The sequence below is a fragment of the Gekko japonicus genome, unplaced genomic scaffold, assembly GCF_001447785.1.
Source record: "Gekko japonicus isolate JY-2015 unplaced genomic scaffold, Gekko_japonicus_V1.1 scaffold1176, whole genome shotgun sequence".
Classification (NCBI taxonomy): Eukaryota; Metazoa; Chordata; class Lepidosauria; order Squamata; family Gekkonidae; genus Gekko; species Gekko japonicus.
In genome coordinates this window covers 341,580-358,935 of record NW_015174877.1, presented here as the reverse complement: position 1 = coordinate 358,935, position 17,356 = coordinate 341,580, and the positions used below count along the sequence as shown (strand labels likewise).

The 17,356-nt window shown below is 45.4% G+C and overlaps 1 protein-coding gene across 1 annotated transcript in view; it reads right to left on the bottom strand.

Moving 5' to 3' along the window:
- RCAN3 (RCAN family member 3) overlaps positions 1-11,292 on the bottom strand; it is a 31,152-nt gene extending 19,860 nt beyond the window's left edge. The window contains exons 1-2 of the mRNA XM_015424855.1: positions 11,163-11,292; positions 1,989-2,241 (exon numbers count right to left, since the gene is read on the bottom strand). Of these exons, the coding sequence (XP_015280341.1) occupies positions 1,989-2,183 (195 nt within the window). The 5' untranslated portion in view covers positions 2,184-2,241; positions 11,163-11,292. The remainder of the gene's footprint in view (positions 1-1,988; positions 2,242-11,162) is intronic.
- Positions 11,293-17,356: the final 6,064 nt, after the last annotated feature.

Sequence of the window (17,356 nt, the reverse complement as noted above, 5' to 3'; positions counted from 1 at the left end):
TTTTAGTCCAATCTATTTGGAGCCCTTTCTGTTTGTTTAAAGAGTTATTGGGCCTCACCTAGTGCCCACCACACTGATGGACTTCAAAGCAATCAGAATTACAGACTATGGGAACAAAGTGTCTGCATGTCGTGACCAAGGGTGGCATGGGGGGGCATACCACTAAACAGAGTACAAAATGTATAAATACTATCGTATCAATTAGTATACTAAGTTTTATCTAATAATCCCTATTAAATGCCTCATGTTTCACATAGAACTTGATACAAGCAGAAAATAAGACACGTTTTGTCAGCAATACATATTATAAAAATTAGAATCAAAGTTCCTTTAGAAAACACATTCAGCCTTACATATAGCTGTCATGGAAACATGCCTACCTACGCATGATCTACGTAGCTTGTTGTGATTGTCATGACAATGAAAAGTAATAGTGGTATTTTATTTCCTCTCTACTGGAATAAAAAAAAATGGGAAACAAGACAGGGGACAGAATACAATTTTACTGAGTGGAAGCTCTCAACTTCAGCACTTCCTCTTACTAAAGGGAAGGACCGTTTGTTTATGTGAAACTTCAGCACTTGCAAACTGCAAGCTTTAAGTACCTACAGTGACCAGAGAAGAACATTCTCAATGAACAGAGAAGCAAAGATGTTTACATCCCAGTCCTGTGTGGAGCCATCTTTACAGTGGTATGGCGAATGACGCCTTATAACATTCAATCCAGGTGGTCGGCCATGTTGGTCTGAAGCAGTAGAACAAATTTAGAGTCGAATAAACCAACAAAGGTTTATTCAAGGTGTGAGCTTTCATATGCAAGGCACACTTTTTCCAAATATACTGGAATGGTAGGTAAGGTTCAAACTTGTGGACAGGAACTTAACAGCAAATTAACATGTAACATGATGATATTTAAGCTATGCAAACTGATATGCAACCTTATAACATTGACTGCAGAATTGAACAAAGCATCATTATTAGGCATTGCAAAGAACTGCAGAGGGGTAGCTGTGTTAGTCTATTATAGCGAAATAAAATAGAAGACCAGTGAGCACTCAGAACTAGGGTGTGCAGGGTTTTTTCTCATTTCGAGTCTATTGGACTGGGGAAAAAATCAGGATTTCTGAAAATTTGAGATACCAATACCAGCAAAGTATTTGGATCTAGGATTTTTTTTTTTAATCTTGAATTTTTTCAAGTCCAATAGACCCAAAATGAAAATAAATGGTGTGTGTGAGGGGGAACCAACCCAAGATTGGCAAAGCCACAAAACACAGCCTAGTGTCGGCTCCTGCCTCTCAGCTGTTTCCCCGATCTTTTCTGCAGTCCCTTTAAACCAGCTTGGTTTAAATGGACTGCAGAAGAAGGGGGGGCAGCTGATAGGCAGGGAGCAGTTTCCCAGACACTCAGATGTTTCCCAGTCTTCCCGGTTCCTGAAAATATCTGGGATTTTCCCCCCCCCTGAAAAATCCCGGATACTTTTGAGATGCCAAAATATACCTGAAAAATACCAAGGGCACTGGCGCGTCACCCGGAAGTGACGTCGCACGCTGGGGGCGAGGCCACGCGATTTGAGGGGAAAACAAAGAGTTTTCCCCTCAAATGGCTGCCATTTGAGGGGAAAACTCTTTGCTTTCCCCTCAAATCGCGTGGCCCCGCCCCCAGCGTGCGACGTCACTTCCGGGTGACGCGCACGTGGGGGTGGGGTTTCCCCCGGGCCCCAATTCCGGCGCGCCGGTAATTGGAGGTCCGAAGCGGGGGAATCCCCGCCCCCCGGCTGCATTTGGCAGCCCTAGAACTCAGGTAAGCTCTGATTCATGAAAGCTCATGTTGAAATAAACTTTGTTAGTCTGTAATGTACCACTGGACTTTTTAAATATATTTTAACCAAGGCCATTCATCACTTTAAGCCACATAGCAACATCTTGATTTTCATAGCAACATTTATCAATTAACATATCTCCCTATTTCTTTGCATATCTCCTTACCTTTTGTTCTTGAACTTCAAATACTGCGTCATGAACACTACAAGCAAAAAGTGAGGTAGGCAGGTCACTTAAGTCCATCATCTCTTCCAAGTCATCTCCATTTTCTCCAAAAATCATCTCTTCCTCTTCTTCTAGGTCACTGCTGTAAAGGTCCAACTGGCTGTCACTCCAGGCCTTCATCGTCTCTCTAATCATTGCCCACTCAAACCAACTTTCCTTTCTCTGTATTTCAAGGTTTGTGACAACAGCTTTTCTAGAGGAGACCAAAAGAAAAAGAAAAGGTATGGCAAGATGCAGATTTACCAAAATTTTCCCTTTACTTCTGTTTTTAAAGATTATTCATTATGTGCAAGAAATAAATACCTGTGTGAATTGCCTTTTGCCAGCACCACAGGGCCACTCTTAGTTCAAGATTTCAAATGCAAAGAATAATCTGTTAGGCTACGAATGATAATCATCATAAACCAATCAGTACTTTATCCCTAAGGGCCAGAATGTGGCTTATGAACAGGTGAAATAAATAAATGCTATTTAAAATACTTATGCTGTTATCTCCTTTGAAAGTTATCTGAAAATCAAAGCAGCAACAGGAAGGGAGCATTATGGAACCCAACCCACCACCGTAAGTACTCTGAACTTTGCCCCAGCTAATGTTAGCACTCAGGAGAGACTGCAAACCACAATGGACAGAAGAGGTCATATACAGGAGACAGAGAAGCAACCTAAGAGCACAGGAGCGATGCACCTAGATTCAGAAACAAGGAACAAGGCTGCAAAACAGCTGAGGAGAAACCATACAAATTAAGTAAAACAGCAGAACATTTTCTCCCCTAAGAGGGAGGAACTCCACGAGGGACAGAGGTGGAGGTAAAGCAGGTAAATACGTAGCTGATACCATTCATGGCTGCTTACTGCTTTTAGGATGGGGGATTTCGGCATTACCATTATTTTCTTGACAAAAAATCAGATATGGCTTGAGAGCAGAACAAGGGCCACTCTGACATACTATGTCACAGCAGAACATTTGACATTAATTATGTCTTAATCACAGGCTCATAAAAAGCAATCACTTCCCTCTTCTGTAGGGTGGGTTGTTTTAAATCAAATCAGTTTTAAGTTAGCTGAAAAAGAACAATCTATATAACTAATTTTAAATTAGCCTAGGCCACCAGTCTAAACACTACACCACTTGTAAGTACACATACAAAAATGAACATGCAGTTCAGAACCAGGCAAAAAATCCATGAGATAGCAACTAGATGGCCATGCTATTTGATTGGTAGGTACAAGAAAATCTGAGAAATGAATACACTGCACAACTCAGGTAGCTGGAGGGAAATAAGAGTATAAGACAAGAACTTGCTCGTGGTGCCCAGCACTAGAGACATCCGGTTGCCAGCCTCCAGGTGGGGCCTGGGGATCATCTCCCGCTTTTACAACTGATCTCCAGCTGACAGAGATCAGCTCCCCTGGAGAAAATGGCTGCTTTGAAGGGTGGACTCTATGGCATTGTACCATGCTGAGGCCCCTCCCCTCCCCAAACCCCGCCCTCTCCTGGATCCACCCCCAAAGTCTCCAGTTATATTCCAACCAAGACCAGGCAACCCTACCCCAACCTGGTGGAACTCTCTGCCGAATAACATCCATGCCCTATGGGACTTAAGGCAGTTCCACAGGGCATGCAAGGCAGAGATATTCTGCCAGGCATTTGGTTGAGGACAGTGATGACATTCCATCCAACTGCTCCCCCCCACTGTTTCTACTGCTCCCCCCCCACGAGGCAGTGGCATATTTTTTAGCAGTTCCGTCACCAACCCACTGGGTATAGGTTATCTTTTGCCGTATCATAGAATGGATCTAAATATAATTTTACTACATATACATATATGTTTTTATACTGATCTACACTGCCCTGAGCCCTGTCTCACAGGGAAGGGCAGTTTTACAAATAAAATTTAATAAATAATAAATAAAGATTGTGTGCATGGACTGCATAGATTATCCTAGTGAGACTCAAGATGGCATCTCCTAGATCCTAGGAGCTGTGATAACTGTGTCCTAGTCACAATGATCCACGCTCTTGTCACCAACAGGCTTATTAGTGTAAAGTGCTCTGTGTAGGTGTGCCAAAGCTGTGGAAGTTTCAAATGGCACAGGATGCAGCAGCAGAACAGCTAGCTGGTGTGGACTATAAGCTGCATATCATTTCAGTATTAAAAGATCTTAATTGCCTGACTGTTCACTATCAGTCCCAATTCAAGGTGCTAGTTTTAGCCCATAAAGCCCCACAAAACCTAGAACCTGGATACTTAAAGGCCTGGACAATCTGCCTTTACACTGCACTTGCATCTCAGGCTCTCCTTCATGTCATTTTCTCCCCACCTTCTGAACTGAGTGGCTGGGGTGGGGGAGACAGAGCCTTTTCGGTAGCTGCCCCTTGACTTTGAAAATCTTTCCCCTTTTCTTGCCTTTAGCACTGTCACCCCCTTTTTTGGCACTAGACAAAGCTGGTTTTATTTTATTGAGTGCTGTCTGGTATTTATTTATTTTTAAAATAGATTTATTATGTTCTCTCCATTTTGTTCCCTGCTGTTGGATTACATTAATTATGGCTGTTTTACCTGCTGCTGTATATTTCTTAATAATTTTGGAATTTGTTGTTATATTTTAGGGCTTGATGGAGTCCACCATTTTTAGGATGTGAGACTGTTTATTTTGTAAAGAATCTTGAGCACTTTGGTAGCAAAGTGTTACAAAATGTCTTTAAAATACATTTCTTTTATTAATATACTTGCTATTTAAAAACTACTTGTCCCTTAAAATGTGAATATGGCATTACAGAAATTTTAATACTAAATGGAAAGATTTAAAGCTGCCAGAGGATGACAATATACACTGCTGTAACATATAAGTGTTCACCTATTCAGTAAAGAAAATCCTTTACAGTGAAGCTGGGTATTATTAGCATAAAAAAAGACATTTACAGAAGCCCTGTTAAATAACTTTCAGTAACGGTCAGCAAATTTGGGTTTCCATGGACTAAGTGTCATACATATTTATCTGCTTTTATAGCATGAAAAGTCAATAGATATTTAAATCCTCATAAGCCACAGCAGCCAACATTTCTCTCCTATATAATACTCCTGTTTTGGGGTGGCAAGATTCCATGCTCTCCCTCAGCCACTGGCCCATCAGCTGCCACTCAAGAGTACCCATGTGCCATTGGTCGGGTGCTGGGTCTGCTCCACTTCCCCGCCCACTCCCCGTTCAGCCACTGTGCCCTGTCAGAATTACTGGCAAACGGCTTTCTCTCTTGACTAAGACGCTTTTCCTGTGTGGGACTAACTGTCCCCTCAGTGGCTGTTGGTAGGTGTCACAAAATGGCAGTTACCTGTGTTTGTAAGATGGCTGTGGTTATTTGTTTAAAATGTTCCCCCATAAGGTTTAATTGAGCTGTAGTTCCAGAGAGGGACCTGCAGGGGTATCACTCAATGGGTTGAATGGGGTTTCCTCATCTGCTAGCCTACAGTTCCCAGCTGTTAAAAGGAATCCAAAATGAGACTACAAACCTGATGGTTTAATAGAGTCCCAGAATTTCAGCAAGCAAAAGATGTGGCAAGGCAAGTGTCAGAGTCCCACAGCACTCAGGCTCAACAACATTCCTTAGAAGGATCAGGTTTATTGAGTTCAGTAGTAGCAGGTCATCTGTACATACATCCTGTGCAAAAGCTAACCCACCAGGCGGGAGGGGAAAAGATATACTACGTTTAAAGTGAGGTCTTCTGATGGAGTTAGGCCAATCAGAGGTGCTAGCCTTACGTGCACAAAGAAACGACTACAGGTTCCCAGGGAAGGAGAGAGCATGAAGCATCAAGGTCAGGAAACCAGATAAGGGCCAGCGAGCAAAGAGAAAGCTAACATTCCTGGACAGTAAGATGTTCACCCATCAGACTCCCTCCCTCCCTCACTATGGCAGTGTAACTGACATTCTGCCCCTCCAAAAACCCCTGCCCACCAGGTTTGTCAGGATACATGGTATGGAAGGCGCGCAATAGTATAGGAGCACGAACATCACATTCAACCCATTCATTATGTGAGGGATCAAAGTCCTTCCACTGCACACTCCGCCAGTAGGTCTTTGATCAAGGGTAAGTGGTAAGCATTCGAGGCTGACACCGCATTCAAGCCCCAGTAGTCGATGCACAAACAGAGCCCCCCATCTTTTTTCTTTCTGAATAGAACAGGAGCAGCGAACTGGCAGGAGGCGGGGTGGATAAAACCCCGCACCAAGTTTTTGTCGATGAACTTCCTTAACTCTTCCTTCTCCGCCGGGCTCACAGAGTACAACTTTCCTTTGGGCAGTTTGTGCCCCAGTAAAATCTCAATGGCACAGTCAGTATTATGGTGGGGGGGAAGTTAATCAGCCTCCTCCTCCTTGAACACCATGGCCAAGTCCCGGTACTCTGCAGGGATGGAGTTTATTTCCTCCTTAGCCAAGCAGGCACGGACTGGACCATCCGGAGGCTCATACCCCAACTCCGATAGCCAGATGTGGGATTTACAGCCAGAAGCTACAAAGATGACAGCCCCCTCACTCCATTGGATATAAGGGTCATGGGCTCTAAGCCACAGGCTTCCTAGCACCATGGAAAACCAGGCCATGGGGTTTACAACGAACGCTCAGGTTTCCCAGTGAGACCCTGTCCCCATGATGACTGGCACAGTCTGGTAGTTACAGGGCTCACACATAGTGGACCCGTCCATCTGGGTGAAAATCAGGGGCTCAGGTAACCGCTGCACTGGGACCTCCAACTCTGTCACAACAGAAGGGATAATCAAGTCTCTGGCACACCGTCTGCAGTGATCTTGGATCCCAGGAACGTGAAGTCTGTCACTGCTTCCATGACATAAGAACATAAAAACATAAGAGACACCAATGTTGGATCAGGCCAAAGGCCCATGCAGTCCAACACTCTGTGTCACACAGTGGCCAGAAATACCAATGCCATCAGGAGGTCCACCAGTGGGGCCAGGACATTAGAAGCCCTCCCACTGTTGACCCCCTCCAAGCACCAAGAAGACAAAGCATCACTTGCCCCAGAGCCCCTATCTATACCTTGTGGCTAATACCCACTGATGGACCTCTGCTCCATATGCTTATCTAATTCCCTTTTGAAGCCGTCCATGACTTCCCCTTCTATTTGCCAAGAAGTGATGGGGCAGAGTGCCATGATTTTAGGTCCTCTTCACTTTCTGCCATTAGAGTGGTATCATCTGCATGTCTGAAGTTGTTGATCTTTTCCCCGGCAATCTTAATTTCAGCTTGTGATTCATCCAGGCCAGCATTTCGCATGATGTACTCTGCATATAAATTAAATAAGCAAGGGGACAATATACATCCTTGTTGTACTCCTTTTCCGATGCTAAACCAATCAGTTGTTCCATATCTGGTTCTCACAGTCACTTCTTGACCCTTATACAGGTTTCTCAAGAGACATGTGAGGTGGTCTGGTACTCCCATCTCTTTAAGGACTTGCCATAGTTTGTTGTGATCCACACAATGAAAGGCTTTAGCATAGTAAATGAAGCAGAAGTAGATGTTTTTCTGGTACTCCCTTGCTTTCTCCATAATCCAGCGAACGTTAGCAATTTGATCTCTAGTTCCTCTCCCTCTTCGAAACCCAGCCTGTACTTCTGGCAGTTCTCTATCCATGTACTGCTGAAGCCTAGTTTGTAGGATCTTGAGCATGACCTTGCTACCGTGTGAAATGAGTGCAATTGTGTGATAGTTTGAACATTCCTTGGCATTGCCCTTCTTTGGGATTGAAATGTAAACTGACCTGTTCCAATCCTGTAGCCATTGTTGTGTTTTCCAAATTGCTGGCAGATTGAGTGCAGCACTTTAACAGCATAATCTTTTAAGACTTTGAATAGCCCAGCTGGGATACCATCACCTCCGCTAGCTTTGTTGTTAGTAATCCTTTCTAAGGCCCATTTGACTTCACATTCCAGGATGTCTGGCTCGAGGTCAGTGATTACACTGTCGTAGTGAAACTGAAGCTCAAATACTTTGGCCACCAAATGAGAAGGGAGCACTCACTGGAGAAGACCCTGATGCTGGGAAAGATTGAAGGTCAAAGAAGACGGGGACGGCAAAGGATGAGATGGTTGACAGTGTCATAGATGCAAAGAACATGAAGTTGAGCAAACTTCAAAGGATGGCGGAAGACTGGAAGGCCTGGCATGGTCCATGAGGTCACGAAGAGTCGGACTCAACTGTGCGACTGAACAACAACAACAAAAGTTGTCAAGGACATTGAGGTCCTTCTTGTATAGTTCTTCTGTGTATTCTTGCCATCCTTTCCTAATCTATTTTGCTTCTGTTAGGTCCTTACCATTTTTGCCCTTTATCGTGGCCAGCTTTGCATGGAACATTCCCTTGATTTCTCCAATTTTCTTGAAGAGATCTCTAGTCCTTCCCTTTCTGTTGTTTTCCTCTATTACTTTGCATTGTTCATTAAGGAAAGCCTCCTTATCTCTCCTTGCTGTTCTCTGAAAATCTGTATTCAGTTGGGTAAATCTTTCCTTTTCACCTTTGCCTTTTGCTTTCCTTCTTTCCTCTGCTATTTGTAAAGCCTCATCAGACAGCCACTTTGCTTTCTTGCATTTCTTTTTCTTTGGGATGCCTCCTGTACAATGTCACGAATCTCTCTCCATAGTTCTTCAGGAACTCTGTCTATCAAATCTAGACCCTTGAATCTATTCTTCACCTCCACTGTATATTCATCAGGGATGTGATCTAGGTCAAACCTGAATGGCCTAGTGGTCTTCCTAACTTTCTTCAATTTAAGTCTGAATTTTGCAATGAGTAGCTCATGATCTGAGCCAAAGTCAGCTCCAGGTCTTGTTTTTACTGACTGTATAGAACTTCTCCATCTTTGACTGCAAATTATATAGACTGACTAGCTCAACAAAGAATATGTTTAGAAAGAAGTAATAATGAATACCAAGGATACAAATGTAAGGGAACAGAAATGCTACAGAAAAAAGGTGAGGCATGGAGAGACCATATATCTTAAAACAGGGAAGTAAGCTGAGCAGAGGAGAAAAGCAAAGGAGATTCCTTGTAAAACTAACAGCAGAGAAACCCATAAAGAATGATGACAACACAAAGCAGAAACTGGGGACAGGCAGGGAAGGAAGCAGCAATAAGTTAGAGGCATTGCGAACACATTCTTTTAAGAAGCAAAAAGTAAGGAGCTGGACACTGGCAAGCCAAAATCAGTAAAAGGAGAATGGGTGCAGGTAATACACCCCTGCAGGGATGGGGGTAGGAGAATCCAGGGAAGATAACAAGAGGTCCTGGATCTGTGGGGGCAACAAACAACTAACACTAATTGGTGAGGGCGGGGAGACAAGTTCCCTTGCAAAAGCTCAATGGAGCAATTATGGGATTTGACAGGGGGTGCATGAGGGGAAAGGATTCACAGAGATAACAGCATCTGTGCACACACACACACAAATTATATCATCTTTGAAGGAGAGGGACAGTCTGGAGCAGCGCCCTTAGATGCAATAGGTCTCATGTGCAATCCCCAGCATGTTAAGGTAAAGGATCTCAGGTAGAAGGTAATAGAAAAGACTTTCCTCGTTTCTGATCCTGGAGAGTTTATTTACTCATTTTGTTTATACTCCACCTTCCTCCCCAATACAGACCCATAGCGGCCTACATCATTCTCCTCTCCTCTGTTTTACTCTCACAGCAACCCCATGAGGTGGGTTAGACTGCGAGTGTATGATTGGCTCAATGTCAGCCAGCAAGCTTCCACAACAGAGTGGGGATTTGAACCTGGGTCTTCCAAACCCTTGTCCAACACATACTGGCTCTCTCAACAGTTGCTGCCAAAGAGAGTAAACAAGGTTGAGCTAGATGCACTCAATAGAAGACAACTGTTTTATGTTCACCTATCCCAGCACCCTGTTGCCAACAGCAGCCAACCAGATGGCCTTTGAACACATAAAGATGCCTTATACTGAGCCTGCCTATTGTTCTACCAAGGTCAGTATTGCCTGCTCTGGCTGGCAGGAACTCTCCAGGGTCCCAGGCCTTACCTGCTCCTGACCCTTTCAAGTTCAAATGCCAGAAACTAACTGTTGAGCCTTCTGCATGGAAAGCATTCAATCACAGTACCACCCCTTTGAGAAACTCCTAACCAGAGCATGAAGGCAGGTGGCCATCCTTGACTCTTCATATATGTGGTAATGATCTACCTCCCACTGGTATGGAGAGCCAATGTAGTCTAGCAGTTAGAATGCTGGAGTAAAATCTGGGAGACCCAGGCCCAAATCCCCAGTCTGCCATGGCAGGTCACTGGGCGACCCTAGGCTAGTCTCTCTTTCTCAGCCCAATTTACCACACAGGGTTATTGCTAACAGGATAAAACAGTGGATGGGAGACCTATGACATAAGCTGCTTTGGGTCCCCACTGGGTATAAGTAAATATGGAGTATAAATAAACATTCTCAGCATCCAGCTTTAAGAGGTAGACTGCCCCTGTCCATAGAGTCTCTATTTACATAACAGTGGATGTGTCTGAACTGGGGGAAAAACCTTCACAGATATCTGCTTCTATCTCTGAAAGATCTTTAAGTGACAGCAATTGAGGGAGCGGCTGTAACATTTTCCTGCCATTGTAACACTGCTTTGGGCCCCCACTGGGTATAAGTAAATATGGAGTATAAACAAACATTCTCAGCATCCAGCTTTAAGAGGTAGACTGCCCCTGTCCATAGAGTCTCTATTTACATAACAGTGGATGTGTCTGAACTGGAAAAAAAACCTTCACATATACCTGCTTCTATCTCTGAAAGATCTTTAAGTGACAGCAATTGAGGGAGCGGCTGTAACATTTTCCTGCCATTGTAACACTGCTTTGGGCCCCCACTGGGTATAAGTAAATATGGAGTATAAACAAACATTCTCAGCATCCAGCTTTAAGAGGTAGACTGCCCCTGTCCATAGAGTCTCTATTTACATAACAGTGGATGTGTCTGAACTGGGGGAAAAACCTTCACAGATATCTGCTTCTATCTCTGAAAGATCTTTAAGTGACAGCAATTGAGGGAGCGGCTGTAACATTTTCCTCACACCGAAACTGGCTCTTTCTCACTCACCGCGTCCTTCTCCTGAGAATCAGATCTGCGCCGCTGTTCCCCTCACAAATTCAATTAATCTCATAGATGTCGAAGGGGGGGGGGGACGGAGCCTCCCAAAGCACCACAAGAGCAGCTACGGATGAGAATATTAACGCCACCTCCTCCTCTGACGAGGAGCCCGCGGAGCGACACGCCCCCCCCCCTCCCCGACTTTGCCTGTCTTGACGGAGCGGCGAATTCGACACCACCTCCCCCACCCCCGTGCGAGCACTTCCCTGGACAGGCTGGTGCGTGTGCGCATGCGGCAGTCTGTCTCTCTCATTCTCTGGCTTCTTGGCACCTCTATGAAGGAGTGACCCGGATGGAGGAGGCGGGAACAAGGGAGTGGAAAAGACACCTCCCCTCTCCAGGGGGGTTAGAGAGAGGCGTTGGTGCCTTTTGCAGTTGGTGGCCTCGGTGTGTGGCAAAAAAGGCGGCTTCTCTCGCTTCTTTCACATTCTGAGATTTTAGATGACAGGGACAGGGGGAGTGCTGTCAAGTCGTTTCCTACTTATGGCGACCTTGTGAATTAGTCCTTCCGAACGTCCTATGGTTAACTGCAAACTCAGGGCCTTGATAGAGTCAATCCATCTCATGTTGGGTCTTCCTCTTTTCCTGCTGCCTTCTACTTTTCCCCTGCTGCTTTCAACTTTTCCGATGAGGCTTGCCTTCTCATAATGTGATCAAAGTACCTAACGTAGCCTCAGTTTGGTCTTTTCGACTTCTAGGGAGAGTTCAGGCTTGGTTTGATCTAGAACCCATTTGTATGTCTTCCTGTTGATCCACAGGATTAGTAAAACTCTCCTCCAGCACTACATTTCAAGTGAATCAACTTTCTTCCTTTTGAGGGACGTGAATAGTTAAAGTGAGCTAAAGCAATTGTCACTGTGTGGACAATGGCTGAATTATGAGTTTGCCTGTAACCAAAACCTGGAGATAGGATGGGAGGACTGTGTGAAAAAATGTGGACTGCAAGGAATAGCCTTGATTTACACAGATGCTAATCAACGGAAAAGGGTAAAAGTCGGATCTAAACGGATCCTCATGAATTCATGTGATTTTTACACCACCCTCAACGGAAAAGGGTAAAAGACCCTAATCAACCACGCATGCCTAATAAACTCAGGAATATTATCTGTCCCACCGTTTGCTTAAAAAACTAATTTTAATGCATAGACATTGTATGTTCAAGGAGGGGGTGGGTCATGTCAAGGAGTTGTATGCTTTATTGTGTGTTGTAGGCAGAACTGAAAGAGTGTAAGTCCTCATTACCCAGCCAAGGTGAACAGGACAGGGAGGAGCCGGCAGGGAAGAGATGGTAAATGGAGGTTGTTTGGAATGTTGAGTTGAGCTGGCCTTTGTTCGACTCCCTTTATTGTCAATAAAGATCACCTAAAAGATACTCCAGACTGACTTTTTTGTATGTGTTCCTTGGAGTGGCCAAGGAAGACAAACGTTTCCAACACTTTTGAGGGACACCTTTCTCCCCAGCATGGAGAGAGATTAAAGGGAACACCTCTCATAAGAAAGTGGCTCCTGTACCCCTCAAAATGTCCACTCTGGCACACACCTACTTTAAAAAATTGTTATTACTTTTCACTTATTTATAGTCTGCCTTTCTCACTGAGACTCAAGGCAGAGGCTGCACAGGATTATCAGAACAGCAAATCCAATAAGCAATGCAATAGTTATTGCCAGGGGTCTTGTTGTAGAAAAAGAGCTGCCGGAGCTCATTAGCATAACTCATTAGCATAACTTATTTGCATATGCCACGCCCCCTGACATCACCGGAAGTGACAGAAGGCCACACCCCCTGACATCACCGGAAGTGTGTCAGAAGGCCCGGCTACTTACCCTCCTGCTTCATCCTCATTCCCAAACGGAATGAGGATCGAAGCAGAGGGCGGGGTAAAGAAGGGGGCGGGGCTTCACCACGTGACCGCCCCGCCCCCTAGAGGTTCTCTTCCGGAGCTCCGTACCTGAGAGCTCCCCCCCGACTAGAGCCCTGGTTATTGCAGAAAAATGAAAGCAAGCAGAATTGGAAAACAGAACTGAAACAGCAAAAGTATTAACATGGAATTTTAAACAATGTAGAAATTACATAGTAGGACAATATATATGGCAATAAATACTATATCCTTATACACAGTGGTACAGTCCACAGGCCTGTTGGTACAGTGGGCTGGCAGTCACAGCTTGGCTTGCCCTCGGGCTTCCCTCTCTTCCACTGTAGAATGGGGGGGGGGGATCATGGGACCTGGAAAAAGACAGCTCAGAGGGCATTTAATTGCCTTTTGAGTTCCCTTCCACAGAGAAAAAAAGCTTAGAAGGGGACGCAAGAGTGGTACTTTCAATACAACTCCAACGATCCCATTTTCTGCTAAGGCACACCTGCTGTATACCACCTAGGTCATGGTGGTAAGATGTCAATTGTTATTAGTAATAGCAACGGTGGTCGTGATGGTGGTGGCGGCTCCAAAAGCCTGGCGGAAGAGCTCCGTTTTACAGGCCCTGCAGAAATGTAGAAGGTTCCGCAGGGCCCTGGTCTCCTCTGGGAGCTCGTTCCACCAGAGTGGAGCCGCCACCGAGAATGCCCTGACTCTAATTGTTACCAGCCTGGCCTCCTTAATGGTCAGGAGGGCCAGCCCGCTTTGGGTCCCTGATCGCAGTGCTCTCTGGGGTATATATGGGGAGAGGCGGTCCCTCAGGTATGCAGGTCCCTGGCCATAAAGGGCTTTAAAGGTAAGAACCAGCACCTTGAAGCAGATCCAGTATGCTATAGGCATAGCACAGCTTTTATTTAACGCAGCACCTTGCCAGAGGCACGAGCCAAGGGGTGCGAGCCAAAGGGCTCTTGGCCTAGGGGCTTTTAGCTTAGGGGATCTGTAAGAAGTCCAGGAAGAGCCAGTAAGGTAAGTAGACTTCTACAAGGAGAGCCACATCAATACAAAGGGTTTTAAAAGATGGATTATTATTTTAAAAGCAATTATGAAGCCAGAATGCCAGCAGGGGGTTGGGGGCTATCCAGTGTTTTGCACGGAGTGTCACACGTATGACTATCTGCCCACTGGATAGAAGTCTTGGTTGTGTGTCCAGTGCAAGGAGCTCCTGATTCTCAGGGAATGAGTTTGCTCCCTTGAAGCCAAGGTGGCAGACCTGGAGAAGCAGAGACAATCAGGCGCATGGAGAAGACTCTCGGGGACTTGTTAGATATGTCCAACTCTGAATATAGCAGCCCCGCCGCTGTCAGGGAGCATGAGGGTCGAGGGGAAACAGGGCACCGTGCTGCGGAAAAGGGGAAGGGACCTCTTCTTCAGCTGGTGAACGGGTATCCTTTCGCACCAAGGAACCATCCCTTGGCAGGGAGGGAGGGGGGCTCTTGGTAGTTGGTGATTCGATCCTAAGGCAGGTAGCTGGGTGGTGAACCCGCATACTGACTCTATGGTGACTTGCCTGCCTGGTGCGAAGGTAGCGGACATTACGTGTGTTCTAGATAGGCTGGTAGATAGTGCTGGGGAGGAGCCAGTGGTCGTGGGACATGTTGGCACCAACGATGTGGGGAAATGCAGTCGTGAGGTCCTGGAGGAAAAATTTAGGCTGCTAGGCAGGAAACTCAAGGCCAGGACCTCCAAGGTAGCCTTCTCGGAAGTGCTACCTGTTCCACGTGCAGGGCCGGAGAGATAGGCACAGATCAGGAGTCTCAATGAGACAATGGTGTAGGGGGGAAGGGTTCAAGTTTGTTAGGCACTGGGATGCTTTTTGGAACAAGAGGGAGCTGCACAAAAGATACAGTCTGCTCCACTTGTCCCGAGAAGGAACCAGGCTGCAGGTGCTTAAAATCAAAAAGGTGGCAGAGCAGTTGTTGGGGGGAGGAACAGACATTGTGGGTATTTCAGAAACTTGGAATGAGGAAAATCAGTGGGTGTGGCGGAACAGGCCCGCGTCAGCTGGCTGACCCCACTCTGCCCACCCCTCCTTTGCCTGGCCTGGCACCTGAAGGGGCAGTTTTTCACCACTGCCTCCTGGTATTGCTGCCACCACTGTCCCTGTCTTGGGCTCTGGTTAGGCGGGACAGCCTCCTAACCTCCCTCTGATGGTCGCTAGGAACCCACCTTGGAGCTTCCTGGCAATCTTTGGGGCTCCCCTGGAGAGTTGGCAACTGGCTGATTTGCCCTTGTTCTCCTCCTCAGGGAGTCCCCAACCCACTCCTAGTGTGTCCAAGCGGCTGGCGGAACTATGCGGTACAGAGGGACTTCTCAGTGTCAACAGTAAAAGAATTTATTTTGAACCACTCAACTATATACAGGCATATTAACAGTGAACCGAAGAATCAAAATAAAGGTGAAGAATAAATTGCTCCATCTCTCCCTTCACTACACATACTCTGTCTAGATGGTCTGCAGGGCAGGCACATGACTTGCTTTCACTGGAGGTTAGATTAGCACAACTCCCAACATGGCCTCTGCCTCCTGCAGACTCCAGCCTTCTGACTGGCTCCAGACTTCAGGCAGACCGACCTCAATTCACCAAGACTGGCTTCCCGCCCAAAAGCTCCACTATATCAAACAGCCCTTCCCGCCCAGGAAGTGCCTCTCCCTCCTGCAGCATTCTGGGGCAGATCTCCTCACAGCCTTGACGGACTTCCTGTCCTCTCTAGGGAGCTGCCCTCAGAGTACTGATTGGAGACAGGAGGGGGGGGATGAGGAGGAGACTAGGCCAAGGCCTACCTCAGGTTGGATGGTCCCCTCCTATCTGGCCCACACCAACTTAAACATAGGCATAAAATGGCGTTTCTCCACAGTGGGATACGGTGATTCCTAGTTATAAATTATATCGGAAGGATGGGGAGGGAAGGGTTGGAGGTGGGGTGTCTCTGTATGTCAGAGAGGGTATACAGTCCAGTAAGATTGAGAGGGTAAGTGAATTGGATTTGCTTCTGGAAATGCTATGGGTTGAAATAGTGGGCCCAAAAGGAAGCTTAACACTGGGAGTTTGTTATCGCCCACCAGATCAAAAGATAGAGGAGGATTATAAAATGATGAATGAAATAAAGATAGTGGCTGGATGAAATAACTGTGTGGTAATAGGTGATTTTAACTACCCACACATTGATTGGGTCAATATGCATTCAAGTCAAGAAAAAGAGATTGAGTTTCTAGACACTCTCAATGACTGTGCTATGGAACAGATGGTCACAGAACCTACCAGGGGAGAGGTGATCCTGGATTTGGTCCTAAGTAATGCCCAAGACCTGGTGAAAGATGTGTTTTTTTTAAAAAAATTATTACATTTTCACTATATACTACAAAGGGAAGGGAACTTGGAAAAGCTAACTATAAAATACAGATAAACAGGGATCTAATACAATAAATAATTACTTTTCCAAAAATTTTCTTAGCTTTAACATTCTACATGATGAAGAGTGAGATTAGCTGATTCAGATATATTCCAGTACAAACAATATTAGCCAATAAAGTGTATTCTGGTATATTAAGCTAAATATTCAATTCAATTCAATTTATTACAGGTCTTTATGACCGAAGTCTTGACCAAGAGGATACCAAAGGGGGGTAAAATAGGTACATAAAATAGACATAAATATGTCAAGGTACATAATAACAGTCACATAAAACCCAGGCTGAGCCCAGAGATTAAAAATTACCTAACTACACTTGGGGCGGAGCCAACTAACTAAAATCATCCGAAGATTAAAAATCGGTGTCGAAGTTTTCAGAAGTTTTCAGAAGTGCTGGACTAAGCTAAATATTATTAAACTTTCAGGGTTAATTCATTTTTAGTTCTTTTTCCCTTTACGCTTATCTTTATCATAGTTCCATCTGACATTAAGAAGTTTGGGGGCAGCTGCTCCCAAATCAGATTCAGTCTTCTGAGCAGCTGCCAGCTGTAGAGCTGTTTCCTGATCCAGTTGCGCTGTACTCTTCTTCTGCATTGTTGCAGAACCATTGCCCACTCCAGAACCGTTGATTTCGGGAGGCGTGTTGAGAGACCTGAGTCAGATTGACGTGATGAGAGAGAAGGTCCTACGAGTGATAGACAACTTAAAAACTGATAAATCACCAGGCCCGGATGGCATACATCCAAGAGTTCTGAAAGAAGTCAAATGTGAACTTGTGGATCTCCTTTCATTAAAATCTGCCTCCATTCCTGAGGAC